Source organism: Nelumbo lutea, chromosome 3, assembly GCF_056320005.1.
Source record: "Nelumbo lutea isolate HS-2025 chromosome 3, American lotus-T2T, whole genome shotgun sequence".
Lineage (NCBI taxonomy): Eukaryota > Viridiplantae > Streptophyta > Magnoliopsida > Proteales > Nelumbonaceae > Nelumbo > Nelumbo lutea.
In genome coordinates this window covers 44,976,493-44,990,991 of record NC_142686.1, presented here as the reverse complement: position 1 = coordinate 44,990,991, position 14,499 = coordinate 44,976,493, and the positions used below count along the sequence as shown (strand labels likewise).

General features: G+C 38.0%; 2 protein-coding genes across 2 annotated transcripts; one reads left to right on the top strand and one right to left on the bottom strand.

The window, feature by feature from the left end:
* Positions 1-964: 964 nt before the first annotated feature.
* LOC148864639 (urea-proton symporter DUR3-like) lies at positions 965-5,777 on the top strand. Its single transcript, XM_088980087.1, has 9 exons — positions 965-1,232; positions 2,143-2,250; positions 2,347-2,442; positions 2,540-2,622; positions 3,002-3,222; positions 3,308-3,570; positions 3,707-3,945; positions 4,444-5,093; positions 5,242-5,777. Exons 1-9 carry the CDS (start codon positions 1,047-1,049, stop codon positions 5,535-5,537), a joined length of 2,142 nt encoding a protein of 713 aa, XP_088836213.1. The 5' UTR covers positions 965-1,046; the 3' UTR covers positions 5,538-5,777.
* Positions 5,778-10,179: 4,402 nt separating this feature from the next.
* LOC148864638 (acyl-CoA-binding protein) lies at positions 10,180-12,581 on the bottom strand. The gene is made up of 4 exons (XM_088977522.1): positions 12,505-12,581; positions 10,753-10,870; positions 10,498-10,560; positions 10,180-10,397 (listed from the first exon to the last, which is right to left on the bottom strand). Exons 1-4 carry the CDS (start codon positions 12,514-12,516, stop codon positions 10,318-10,320), a joined length of 273 nt encoding a protein of 90 aa, XP_088833648.1. The 5' UTR covers positions 12,517-12,581; the 3' UTR covers positions 10,180-10,317.
* Between the last annotated feature and the right edge of the window lie 1,918 nt (positions 12,582-14,499).

The window sequence follows — 14,499 nt, the reverse complement described above, 5'->3', positions numbered from 1 at the left end:
TCAATGAATCCATGCATTACAATTAGAGATTTGTTTGGAAAACTTATTTATTTATTCATTCCAATTCTACGAGTTTATATTAGAAGACATCATACTACAATTAGAGGTGTCAATTGGATCGAATTTGGTTCAATCTGGCATGGTCCAATATGAGTAGTCCATTATAGATGGATCAGGTTCAATCCAATCCAAGGAATATTCTGGACCATTTTGGATTGGTGCTATTTAATGACTAGATTGTCCAACACTTTTAATTTAGAGTGGTTCCAGTTCAAACCTGGTCCATTGACACTTGCATTCTTATCTTTTGTCAATGGACCAGATATCGGTTCAATCCGACTTAATCCAATATAAATCTATTATGGGTGTACTAAGACTGGACAGATCCAATTCAATATGTAATTGGTTCATCCATTCTGCAAAATTGATTTTGATTTGGACAAAGTTCAACCCAAAATCGGTCCATTGAGACTCCTAAATACAACTGTCTTTTGGGTTAGAATTCATAGGCCCAAATCGGAATTGATGCTAATTCACTAACGAGTATGAGTGCATAGGATTTTATGTACGTTCTTGAACATTTGAATGTTTAATTCATTGTCAGGTGGGGATCCAAACTGGCTCATCATGGGACCTACACACCAAAGTCATACACGAATTAAAACAAAAAACGTACAGCAGATATTTGTCCTACAAATTAGGGTCAACCCAGCAAGAGCAAGCAAATGTCTCCACCTTCCAAATATACGACTTTATTGGGGGAAAACGTAGTGAATATTCCAAGTTGAGAAGGTGAGAGCGACGGGTAGGGCCAAGATTCGAAGGTACTTTTTCTGTTTTCTACTTTCTACTTTTCTAGTGTTCGACCTCCATTTTGTATATAACTATGAACTAACCTTCGCAACTAATATAATATCCTTTCCTCTTTCCTCTTTTTCCTATTATATATATAGTATAGCAGAGATCAGAGAAGATGGATAACTGAAAGCCTGAAAGTGTTACAGATACACAGTTGACAGTTCTTCCCACTCATCCACCCCTCACTCATGGCTTCTTCTTCCCCGCAGTGCCCGCCGTTCTCCTTCGCCAGCAAGTACTACCATGTCTCCGATGGAGGTAGCTGCATGCGCCAGAGTAGTTTCTTTGAGGGCAAAGCCGTTCTCAATCAAGGAGTTGGCTACTCTGTTATTCTGGGCTTTGGGGCTTTCTTTGCCGTCTTCACCTCTTTCCTGGTCTCTCTCTCTCTCTCTCTCTCTCTCTCTCTCACTTGTTAAATTCATCAGGACTATTCTATTCACTTAGGCAGAATTTATACTTCTGTTCAAACCCAATATCTATTTGGTGCCATAAATATCATATGTATGTAGTCGTCACTGTTCTTGTTTGGTTGTAAGTTTTTCCTTTTTGATTTTCGTTGTGGTTGTTGGTGTTGGTGGTTGTGCCAGTACTGAATATGTCAGACATGGAAGTAGTTAGAAAGCACTTTCTAGTCCTGCCAAACAACATGGTGTGTGTATTTTGCCTGTTCCAATTGAGGTAACAGTTATTGCTACAAATTGGGCCTACAAGCCTTATCTTGTAGTGTTGGTCTAAGGCTCTCTTAATGGACCCAAAGTCATCCTCTACATTGGGATATATAGCGGCCCAGCCTACAGGCCCAACCTGACTCTAGTTCATTAGTTTAAAGTTTAAACTCCTTTTAAGACAAGTTTAAACTCTGAAGTCTGAACGACATATAATAGTAACCTTTATACATGTATTAATTAGTTCGCATAATATATAAATTATCTGTCCATGAGTGATGATTTCTGCTCCAAATAATCTTTAACGTCAGAACCATTAAATGGTGGGTCTTGAATCTCCTGATCACCCTAATTCAGGACAGATGGCAAATCTTAGGGCCCCACACCAGTTACCCGTCTAGTGTCCCAGAATCTTAGTTTAATTGGTTTTCAATTGTATTGTTGTTGATACAAAATTGTATGTGTATTTTTTTTTTTAAATTCAATATTGAATTTTGACCTGCAATTTAGCATACGGTCTCTAGTTTTCTCCAACACTGACAGCAACACAGTGACCATGTTAAGGGTGGTATAATCCATGTTTCTTGTATTTGATTTCATCTTTGTTTTGTTTAATTAGGTATGGCTTGAGAAGCGATATGTGGGTTCTCGCCACACATCTGAATGGTTCAACACTGCGGGCAGAAATGTTAAGACAGGACTGATTGCTAGTGTGATTGTGTCCCAGGTGACATTCTTTTTCTCCAGTGCCAATCTTTTGAAAACTTAGATTGAGTTTGGGAGAAATCTGTTAATATACAGCTTTTGTATTCGAATTTTGCAGTGGACTTGGGCTGCCACAATCTTACAGAGTTCAAATGTTGCCTGGGAGTATGGCATTAGCGGGCCATTTTGGTATGCAAGCGGGGCCACCATCCAGGTCTGTACTGTCAACTCAAAAATCTTTATTCTTTCTTGGGCAGGAGGAGAAAGAAAAAGAGAGCATTGATAGGTGGTGTTTCAATTCGATCAAACAGGTACTCTTGTTTGGTGTCATGGCTATAGAGATCAAGAGAAAAGCTCCTCATGCTCATACTGTTTGTGAAATTGTAAGAGCTCGGTAAGTATCACCTGCCATACAGTTTCTTAAATTTTCAAATGCTTAAGGCTATAATCTTGATCACTCTGTGTGGTAGTTAGTGTCAAGAAACAGAATATTGATCATGGAGAAGATATTATATCTGGTAGGCATGCCTGTTATTTAATGGGTCTTCCTCAATCCAACCAAAAGCATCAAATGCAGTAATTAATCAGGTCTTTCTTTTTATGCATTTAGAGTCTCCATCAGAAGCCAGTATGGACCACTGAATGCACAGAATATGTATTGCTTTCTCTGTGCAGATAGAAGCTATTCCTCTATAGTTCTCATGTGATAGATACACTTTACCCGTCTGTCAGGCTGTGCCTTGTCTAATGTAATTGTAATTGCTCTTCATCAGATGGGGAACTGCTGCTCATGTTGTCTTCCTCTGTTTCTGCTTCTTGACAAACATTATTGTCACTGCTATGCTTCTTCTTGGTGGTTCTGCTGTGGTAAATGCACTTACTGGGGTCAACATTTATGCTGCAAGCTTTCTAATTCCTCTTGGTGTGATAGTATACACATTAGCTGGAGGACTAAAAGCTACTTTCTTGGCCAGTTACATACATTCTGTTATAGGTATACCTGGCATCTGAATAATCTTTGACAACTTCTACATTTATATTTGTTGTTGAGCTTCTCTAATATTTATTTATGCTTTCAGTGCATGTGGTTTTGGTAATCTTTGTCTACCTTGTATACACTTCTAGTAGTGATCTTGGTAGTCCACGCATTGTATATAATCGTCTCTTGGAAGTTGCCAGCAAATCAAGAATATGTCAGGAACCACTTTCTCATAATGGACAAGCTTGTGGACCTGTTAGTGGAAACCACAAGGGCTCCTACTTAACTATGTTGAGCTCTGGTGGCCTTGTTTTTGGAATTATCAATATTGTTGGAAACTTTGGCACAGTTTTTGTTGATAATGTAAGTATGAATGTCCTCTTGACAATTTCAATGTGGCAATATGTGGTGGGAGAGTATCACAGTTCTAGTTATTCTATAAGCTTTAGATCAGCAATTTGTTACCACCAGTTACAATTTTTTCTATGGAGCTTCACAGGGATATTGGGTTAGTGCCATAGCAGCACGACCTTCATCAACTCACAAAGGCTACTTGTTGGGTGGGCTGGTTTGGTTTGCCGTGCCTTTCTCGTTGGCAACATCACTGGGTATAGGAGCTCTAGCTCTTGATCTACCAATAACAGCAAGTGAGGCCAGCCATGGACTTGTTCCTCCTGCTACTGCTATAGCTTTGATGGGAAAAGCAGGATCTGTCCTGCTTCTCACAATGCTTTTTATGTGAGCTTCACTACCCTTCTAAGTTTATTTATTTGCATTATCATGGAAGCAAAAAAATAAATAAATGAATAAAAGATATATAGCTCACATGCAAAGCCAAAAAATGGTTCACTCCATGTTGAGCTGGTGATGCATGCCAATACCAAATAGCATATCCAATGATAATTAGCATTAAATATTAGCTTGCTCTTGTATTGTTTAAGCAAATGTAACTATCCAAGCTGAATGCAAATAACTCTACAGATGGCCAAATTGCCTCCAAAATCATTCCAACTTTAATAGGACAAACAAATTCAAGAACACTGAAACAGAACATCTAAGGAGGTGTCCACCATTTGTTTTGGAAAACAACCCCCACCCCCCCCCCCCCCCATCTGGGTCAAAGCATACTCATATTGGATTGAGCCTAGTCCTAAGATTTCTTGCCAGAATTTATTTCTTTCTAATGACAATCTTAACAAGGAAAAAGTGGCTAACTTGGATACACTTACATTTCAGGGCTGTGACATCTGCCGGTTCTGCTGAGCTAATAGCTGTTTCTTCCTTATGCACATATGACATATATCGTATGTACATAAACCCAAATGCAACTGGGAAACAAATCCTGAAATTTTCAAGGGGGGTCATCCTAGGATTTGGATGTTTCATGGGAGTTCTAGCAGTGGTTCTGAACAAAGCAGGAGTTTCACTGGGTTGGATGTATCTAGCCATGGGAATATTTATTGGCTCAGCAGTTCTTCCTATTGCTTTTATGCTTCTATGGGAGAAGGCTAACTCAAAAGGTGCTATTTTTGGAACCATTGTTGGCTGCATTGTCGGAATTATAACATGGTTATCGGTCACCAGCATTCAGTATGGTCGGGTTAATCTGGACACAACAGGCCGAAATGCACCAATGCTTGCAGGAAACCTGGTGTCTATACTGACTGGTGGAGCTATTCATGCAATATTTAGTTTCTTATGGCCCCAAAACTATGATTGGGAGACAACTAAACAGATAACCATGGTTGAAAAGGACAAGAGTGATTTACCAGATGAAGAGTTTAAAGAGGAAAAGCTATTAAGAGCTAAAGCTTGGATAGTGAGATGGGGTGTTGGTTTTACTGTCGTGATTGTGATACTATGGCCTATTCTCTCACTTCCAGCAGGTAAAACTTGAATATGACAGTACCTTCCAAATATATGTCTAAGTAAAATGATATGCTACTCCCTTAGTGAACTGACTGATAATTATTAAGGCCTTTAAATCTGTACTGATTCACTATTCTCAATTTGGTGCCTTTTTTGTTGATACAGGAGAGTTCAGTTTGAAGTACTTCACATTTTGGGCAGTTATTTCCATTGCATGGGGTACCATTGCATCTGCTGTGATTATTGCTTTACCACTTCATGAAAGCTGGGAGACAATCCAAAATGTCATTCTTGGCATGTTTACAAATGACAATCTCATTAAAAAGATTGAAGACATGAATGTCAAAATGCATGCAATCCTGTTGGCAATACCAGAGGCTGAGCAAATGTATTTGTTGGAGAAAGAGAATAACAAGAAACATGATGCTTTAGAACAACGAATTCATTGTGTTTCAGCATAAAAATCAGCTCATAAGAACTGTTGCAATTACCCTCTTGTAATTGTTTGTGGTAATTTAGCTTTTAAAGTGGTAAATGTAAATGGTTTGATTACTTATGGTGCATACTTTTGCTGTAACACTTTGCAGGCCTTATCTTACTGAATCAAAAGGCCAATATGTTTTGTCGTTTATATGTGGTCATTGCTCTTGTCCTTGGCCTGTCCAGAGATAAAATAACACTGTTACATGCTAATTTTCTCAGGATTTTTGTACTTTTAAGCTTTGAAAATGATTTTCAGGATAGTATTTATTTATTAGATGAAAGACTAGATGCATCCATTGGACTAATTCCCATCTCCGCATCATCATCCAAGCCATATCCCAACTATATGGGGTTGGCTACATGAATCCTTTTCGCTATTCCATTCTGTTTAATGCCATATCAAATGTTATACTATTGGCCCTTAAATTACCTATTTTACTTAAGTTCAGGGTTCCTATCTTGCTTATTCCATAGCTAGCAAGCTGTGGAACCACAGATCAGGAGTACACCACATATTCTTTATGATCTTTACTGAGATTTAATTGCGTTATCATTAGTACGGGATTTATAATTTCCAGTATTGAATTTGTTAGTCCTTGCACAAAGGGTACACTTGGGTCTAGTTGAAACTGAAAATGAAAAATCTACATATATGTGTATGTCTGTGTAGACATCTCTAACAGAGCCGTTACTGTCCTGTCTATCTGGGTTTTGGGAGGGGTGGACTTGGTAAGGAACTAATCTTTGGCATTTCTTTTGTCACAAAGTGACTGCTCTCAGATTCAGACCTGTGTTTTCATTCTTGTCAGCATGAGATTGTATCATAGAACCAAGAAGTGACTTCTTAATGTCCAGTTGAAATCATGGATCTTCCATGAAACTTCTTAATTCCTCTACTATCCAGAAGCAACCCTTTGCTCACACCCCTTCCTCCTTGCAAAAATTTCAAACAAATAATTTTCTTTTAATGAATAAAAACTTCTTTCTTCTCAGTTAATGGTTCCATAATACTAGTCTAAAACTATAGGCATCGCTTTTTCTCTGTAAACTGGCCTGTGTAAAAGTATTCTGGGTCCAAGTACCCCAAAGTCCCCTGCACAAATATAATTATTTTGGTTCAATATCAAGCACTAAATGTATATTTGTTGACTTTATCTCTCTATGAATAATTGGCATAGCAGCCAACGAGTCATTAGTAAATAGGCAAGCACTCCCACAGTTCTTGTCTGTCACTAGACAACAACTTAAAGAGCTTCATCACATTTCTATGGTTGATTTGAGAGAGAATAATGATCTGCTTTATGAATTGACAGTTTAGTTCCCGGCCACTTTTTTCTATGTCTTATAAGATTCTTTGGTAAACCATAGAAGAGCCTCAACTATCCAATTCCCAATCCTTATCACAGTTATTTCATGCCTTCTCAATTTCCTCTGCAGTCAAGATTTTGGTTATTTCAACCAACTGACTGTAATTACTAACAAGAGGCATAGGCATAAGATGGTTGCTGAACAATGTATTAAGAATGTTGAATTAGATTTCCTCCATTATCAAAATCTATGATTTAAACACATGAAAAATGTTATTTCAAGAAATAAAAATCATAAAGAAAGAAATAGATTTTGAACAATCTTAGAATGGGCTGGTCTGGTCTGGTCTGATTTTCTGATCAAATGGATGGGCTGGTCTGGTCCGATTAACCTGGCCTGGCTTGTGGCTCAGCTAAAAGAGGGCATCTTGGTGCAAATGAATCAACAGGTTCCCTCAACCCAAAATACGGAACCACTAAGGCAGCATTTGGGAGGAGGGCTTTTTGAAGGCAAGAAGCATTTCATTCATTAGCTTGGTGATAAATCAAAAACAAGAGTGGAAATTTATAAAGTTTCTAACATTCATAGGCATTCATTTCGTTTCTTTAATTCTCATTGCGAAATGCAAAGAAAGCGTTGGACTGTGGACATTTGTCAACACAAGTAGACCAAAGAATAATCTCGAAATTAGTAGTTTAGAATTAATCTTTGATAGATTGGAGGCTGAAGATGAGGAGCTGCAATTGCCTTGTCTTGGTCTAACAATAAACAAACCCATGCCCCTGTTGCATATGACAAGACTTTGTTTCCTTTGAACCAGGGATTAACAGTTCAGCTACAGCACCAATGGTGGTACTTATGAGCTGCACTTGATGGCTGTGTTAGGGGCTGATCTGTTTGACCAATGATAGGACCCATGTATTGACTGATGTGGAGTGTTATTAATGGTTAAACAGCCCCTAACACAGCCATCAAGTGCAGCTTATCCAGCCTCCAAATTGTGTAAAATCCAAACAGGCGTTATGCTTAGTCCTTTTTTTATTACAATAACCAAACAATATTGCAGAAAAATAACTTTTCCATAAGAAAAGGGTGGCGTAAAAATCCCCTGTCCAAATGTTGAAGAATAACCTTTCCCAATGACACTGTCAAAAGGGTTGTGATTAGGTCACAAGCTATGCTTTTGAATAGAACGGCACCCTTTATGTACCTTTGATTTTCTTTTCTTTCTTTCTTTTTTTCCATCTATCAAGATGTGCCCCAAAAAAGTGGATCTTTCAACGACTATTCCTCCATATTTATGTTGTCTCCCTCAAATCTAAGCAACAGTTTGTCATTCGCTAAAATTTCTTTTAATACTCCCCATATCAGTCCCAGCCAAGTAAGGTTTGGTTAAAATCAGGGTGAGCACTTTAATGAGGTGGGGAAGGATAGAGATCATATTAAAGGGCCTATTGGATATCTAGGAAAGCCAGGACTATCTGTTATCTGGACTCTCTGGTCTCCGGATGTGGACATATTTGATGATGATGATTTTGCAAACAAATAATGACTTAGTTGAAAAGTGTTGATGACAACATTTAGTCGTAAATTTATTAACCGACTAGGTAGTAGAACAACATTTGATTAATTCATTGGTCCATTTATCCTAGTGCAATCTCTCTAAATTTCTCTCTCAATTTATGTTGGTAATGGTAAGTTTTTTGGTGTTCTCAGTTGCTTACAAATAGTAGTAGTTTAAATAAAACATGCAATAATAACATGTTGACATGCTGTGCAGTTGGTGGAGGAAGGCTTTGAAGGGGTCAAGCATTTATTTTCTTATTTTAAGACTGTCCTTAGAATGAAGAAAGAAAATAAGAGAACAAATATGCATGTGAATGTGGTCGGGAAATTTTAGACAAAGGATTTGCAAAATTAAAGGAGATTTCTTCTTTAGATCGAGTATCCAATGTGTTCATTTATCCTTCAAAATTTTATCATATATAATAAATAGCTTTGAACTGTCCATGGGCTAGCAAATTATACTTGTAAAATGCAGATTTTTTATTTCCACTGTAAAGCTATAAACATTCAAAATGTCAATAATCCACATATTATACATCAATGTCCGCCCATAAATTGGCATCAATTCCAATCTGACACCTATCTCAATAATACTTTGAGCATACAAATTCTGACCTTGGGCTGAACTGTCATTCTCCCATTTTTGTTTGTTTGAGACAAATATTTCGCCTGGAGGTGGGTTTTGAAGTTCTTCCATCAACTCAACTCCGCCTAATTTTACCACTGTAAGCCTCAAAAGGCTGCCACCGAAATTCTGTTCGCAGTTTTGTTTCTAGTGGCTCCCATTCCACGGTCGAGAACAAGGCCAATTGGGGAGGTGGGTTTGTACATGAAAATTCTTTGGTACAAGTAGCACAGATGTGAAGATGTTCAATCAACATCATGGGGAGGCCGTCTAATGTCTAAACATTATCAGGATTTGGTAGGAATTGTCTTTTGAGAATTTTTTTTTTTTTGGATTATAGATTTATCATCTATGTCTCGTGAATGCTCTCACATTCCCACCTTGTGTGTGGACTCCAGATCTTTTGCCCACAAGAACTCCGCCCATGCTTACCCACAATACATTATCCCCCTGTGAATTAAGAACATTTCCCCCTACATAATATCATGCAGAGAATGAGATGTTCTCCATGTGTGACTATGTTAAACGTAGGCAGAGTTCTCATGGAGAGAAGATCCGAACTCCCTTTTGTGTTGTAGTCTCAAAGAATTTATTGCCTTCTATCACTTACACTTTAACTAATACAAAAACTGGCAAAAGCAATAGTTCTGAATCTCAGGACTTTGCCATACGTCCCAGTCCCACATCAAAGAGGATCCGATCAAGCAATTGCAAGAATAACTTGGTAATATTAGCTTCAACTTTGAAAGATCATAGTCATGGATGGTTTATAACTTTTATGTAGGCATTAGGGCTGTAATCGGGTCCCGATTATTTAGAATTTAAATCTGAATCCCATCGAATCTAGGGGTTTAATCAAACTTGTAGAATCCTAATATTTTATATATCACATCATGAGTCACTGGGTCAACCAAGTGGTCCGGACCATTTGATGTGCGTGACCACCTTTCTCAGGTTGGTGATCTGTCTTGAGTCTGACAGCATTGAATATGCAATACAGCACTTGGCCCTGGAAGCAGGTACAGGAATGTGGTATTCCATCACATACTTCCTCCAACAAACCAAACAATGAAAGTAACTTGCATGCATTTTGCAGCAACATAATATAAGAAGAAAAACCATACAACCAAGCAGAGTGGACAATCCATTTGGCAAAGCAATGTTCAACTACAGTTACCTGATAAACCAACTAAACATGTTTTCTAGTTAAAAGCTACATATGATCCCTCATTTCAAGCTCAATATAGTCGGACAAAATACTAAGCAGAGGCAGCAGCTTCTTCCTGCAATTGCTTGACCTTGGTGATGTAGTCACCCATTGCTTCCTCCTGAGATTTTCCTGTCAAGAGGGAGTAATCGTAGTGAGAAATTAAATGCATCCCAGAAGAGACAAAACACAAAACCAATTAGATGTTCTGAGGTACATGTACATCCCATACCTTCAACTGCCTTCCAAGCATCCCACTTTGCCCTATCCCTCATGTTAAACATACCAGGGCGGCCTACAGAAAGAACAGTCATAAGTTATTACTTGAACATCAACAAAAGTAAAACAAATCTCTGAATTTTCTATGCCACGAAAATTCATCCCAGTGTAATGAAACCTCGGCTTGGGAGTTGGGATATATACTTGTTTTATGAATAACTACAATAATTTATTATCACTTGACTTGTAGAAGAAGAAAAGCTCATACTGGTGTTCACAGGTCCAACAGTTGCTTGCTTATACAGCCCATAAAGAATGAGCTTGCTTTCATTTGTTGTAGTCTCTGGGAGGGTCTTTGCCTTCTCAGCATACTCTTCAAATTCCTCCTGCAAAAGGGCCAAGACCAGTCCGTCAGAAACACGATGTTGTAAGCTGAATATGCTATGATACAAATCTGAATTTGTTTACATGAGGTGAGAAAAGTCTGTCTAAAACCAAATTAGTAATTAAAATTTCCTAGGAAAAAACAACAATTATATCCGGCTGTGGCACACCTTTCATGAAACACTAATTCTGAAAAAAAAAAGGAAAACGTATGTTCACATTAAGTTTCAGCAGGCTCCATCAATACTAATAATAAAATAGAAGCAACACGGATGCTGTATTTTCATAGATTAACTAATTTTCTCATGGTTGTTTCCTATGTTCAAACATAAACAATCTCAAAAACTATTAGTACTTGGCTGAGCATAGGCAGGTCAAGACATCAAACCATAGGTTTCTGAGCAACAATTATATCGGCATGTGCAGACATTGGTGAGGTAGGTATGGATTAACACTTCCACATGGCAAGTTGATGATTCTAGTTGTCCTGGAGAAAAACTAGTCCAGCAAAAACTGAAATTGACTTGATTAGCTTGTACTATTTTTTCATATTATAATATTATATACAAGATGGTGATTTAATAAAGGACTCCTCACATGCAGAGGAACTTTTCTAACAAGAGATCTTATGTAAATTCTACGATACCAGTTTGTGAAGTCCAGGTTGCTAAACTAAACTCGGGTCACATGCTTGTACACCAAATAAAAATAAAAAATTAAATTGAAAATAAAACAGTTGTTACAGAACAAGATTTGTAAACACTAGAATCGATGTAACTAAAAAATGTTTAAGCCAGAGCGGACGAATCTCAAGAAGACTGAAGCATGAACATTGCTTCACCCAAACTTGGAAAGACTCACACTGACTCAATCTAATCTGTTGTGTATCAACTTATCTCAGTCCAAGTTTAAGCGACTTTACTCGTTTTAAATTGAACCATCACCTTGTGGTACTAACAAGGTCAACAAAATGTTCATGAGGCAACAGAATCTCTCCAGCATTAAAAACCTGTTCTTAATCAAGATGGCTAAAAACGCCAACTAAATCCTGATCTTTCAACTCATTCATATAACGAAAATCTCAAACCAAACTAGAAGCACAGAACTCCTAAAGATGCAGAAAAACTCAATAAGCGAGCCAACTCCAATTTTTTTCTGCCATGGCTCTATGATCTAATCTGTCTATCAGGGATTGCCCGTCAACTCCAAAATTTCCTGATCTTTCAACTCATTCTACAATTTTTTGAAGAATACAAATTTTGTACAGAACATTTTTGTTCAAATATTAAAAATTTTAACTACGTATATTGAGATTCAACATAAACTGATGGACCAGGGCAAAATGCCTGTTTCAGCATATCGATAATCATAATAGATCAGGAGAAAAGTTTATGTAATCGAGATTGAGAACATATAACTTATGCAAGAAACAAAGAAAGACGGCCACTAACACCAAGAAGGAGACAACTAAGCTATGAATTCTCACTGTATCTCACAGTAAAACAAATGGCTCTATGATCTAATCTTCGAACACAAAATGCAGTACAAAATGAAGACTAACGGGAAAAATAAAAGCTCATTATAGATGAACGGATTTAGGAAGCAATAGAAATTTTGAAACAGAGAAGGGACGAACCTTCAAACCCATCTCGTCCTTTCTGCTTCACTCGTATTCGAAGGCAAGAGATCGGAGATGCGTGCTCTACTCTGTGTGTCGAAGCACTGAAACAGGGGAGGTATAAATATAATGATCGTTCGAAACGAACCTAAGATTTCATAGTAAATAACGTCGATGCCACTGTCCCAGTCCCAGTGGTATCCCTATTCGGGTCGTGTAGCGGCGGAGTTTTCAAAGTTGGAACGATTCCTCATTCCTCATAATTGCCATGTGAATTAGGCCCAGAAGCCCACCCACCATTTCTAAAGCAAATTATATTTCTTTTCTCCAAGCTAAAGATATCAATCATGGATTCATGGCTAAATCTAAATCTTGGGTGTGGAGCACATGACATGAGTTCTATTATATGTCATTTGGAGAGTGGGGAATGAAGTCATTTTTTAAAATTCTCACATCGCTCCTAAGTCCTAAGGATGTCAAGACCATTGCATGAGAATCACATGGAACTCAGCCTCAACAACCAGCCAAGGGAAGATTTTCCTACAGTTTACACTACAAATTGATGTTTCATACGATCCAAATTCAGGTTTTATAAGATAAGTTCTCATCCTCCAATATCTCGGTGGAAGTACAAATATTGCGAAAGGAAAACCCTATTGGGTCATTGACAATTAGGATGCTAGTCCAAGGTTTAAAGGCAGCCATTAACAATAAGATATTTGTATTAAAAATCTACAGGCTGATCAACTTTTTGCAAGAAACTGGATCGAGCAGCTCCATGGAACACACGTGAGAAGGTTTTTGTCCACTTTTGTACATATAAATAGAAACTACAATACTACTGCTCATACATTAGCATATCTAGCATGCAAAGGTCAACTTAGGATAATATACAACTCGACAGCATGTCAACATGTACAGTTTTCTTCTTTACCTAAGTAATGGATTGGCTGCCTTCCTTTTTCAAAAAAAAAAAAAGGTTTTTAGCTAATAAGGGCAACTTTTTGCCCCTAATATCAATAAAAGTAACATTTTTCATAGAATAATTAGAATGATAAAGCTTTTTTCTGAAAAAAACATCAAATAAGGCATTAGGTACTGTTGCTCATCTTCCTCCTCTGTATTCATACGAATGGAATTTTCACTAGAAACTCAAAGAGGTTTAGCAAACGGACTCGTGAGAAACTTGTGATCAAGCTGTAAAAGAGAATGAGAGAAGAAACCCTTTGCCAGCTTTACTACTTAAGTAATGCAAAGGTTGTATTGCAATGAGCTGTCGGTCATTCTACAATCCAACGAGCTGCTGGAAATACCATACCAAAAAAAGATTCTTTTCTGCAGCTCGTTGTCATTTGTATTGCAAAGGTTATTGAATCTTGCCGAAAATATGCCCTATAGTTTTTTCCGATTATGCACGTGAGAAAAAGGTGACGATTTATCACTAGGTTTCTTGTTTTCTATCACCATTCTTTAAAAGTTCCATTCACTGAATACAGAGGCAGAGGAAGACGAGCAACAGTGCCCACTGCCCTCCACTGCCCTTGTCTGATATTTCCCAAAAAATCTATCTCGTTTTTGTTATTATACAAAAATATTATTTTTTTAGGGATAATAGCATATAAGGGCAACTTTTAGACCCTAATATCAACAAAAGTAATATATTTTAAAAAAAAATCAAAATTAGGTTAACTTTTTAAAAATAATATCAATTAAGGGTAAAATCACCGTTCATCTTTTTCTTCTTGCAATCTGTTCAACAACGTCGCCCCTGGCCGCTACCGCCTCTGGCTATCTTCACCCACCTCCGCTTCTACCTCCAGCAACGTTGTCGAAGGTGGGTGGAGGCAAAGATGGCGGTGGCGGCACTGGTAGTCATTCCTCTGCCCAATGCCGCCACTTCCACCGCCCGCCGCCGCCTCTATCTCCGCCCACCTCCAACAACGTTGCCGAAGGCGGAGGTGGAGGCGTTGGGCAGAGGAACGACCACCAGCGTGTAGCCGGAGGCCGACGGCG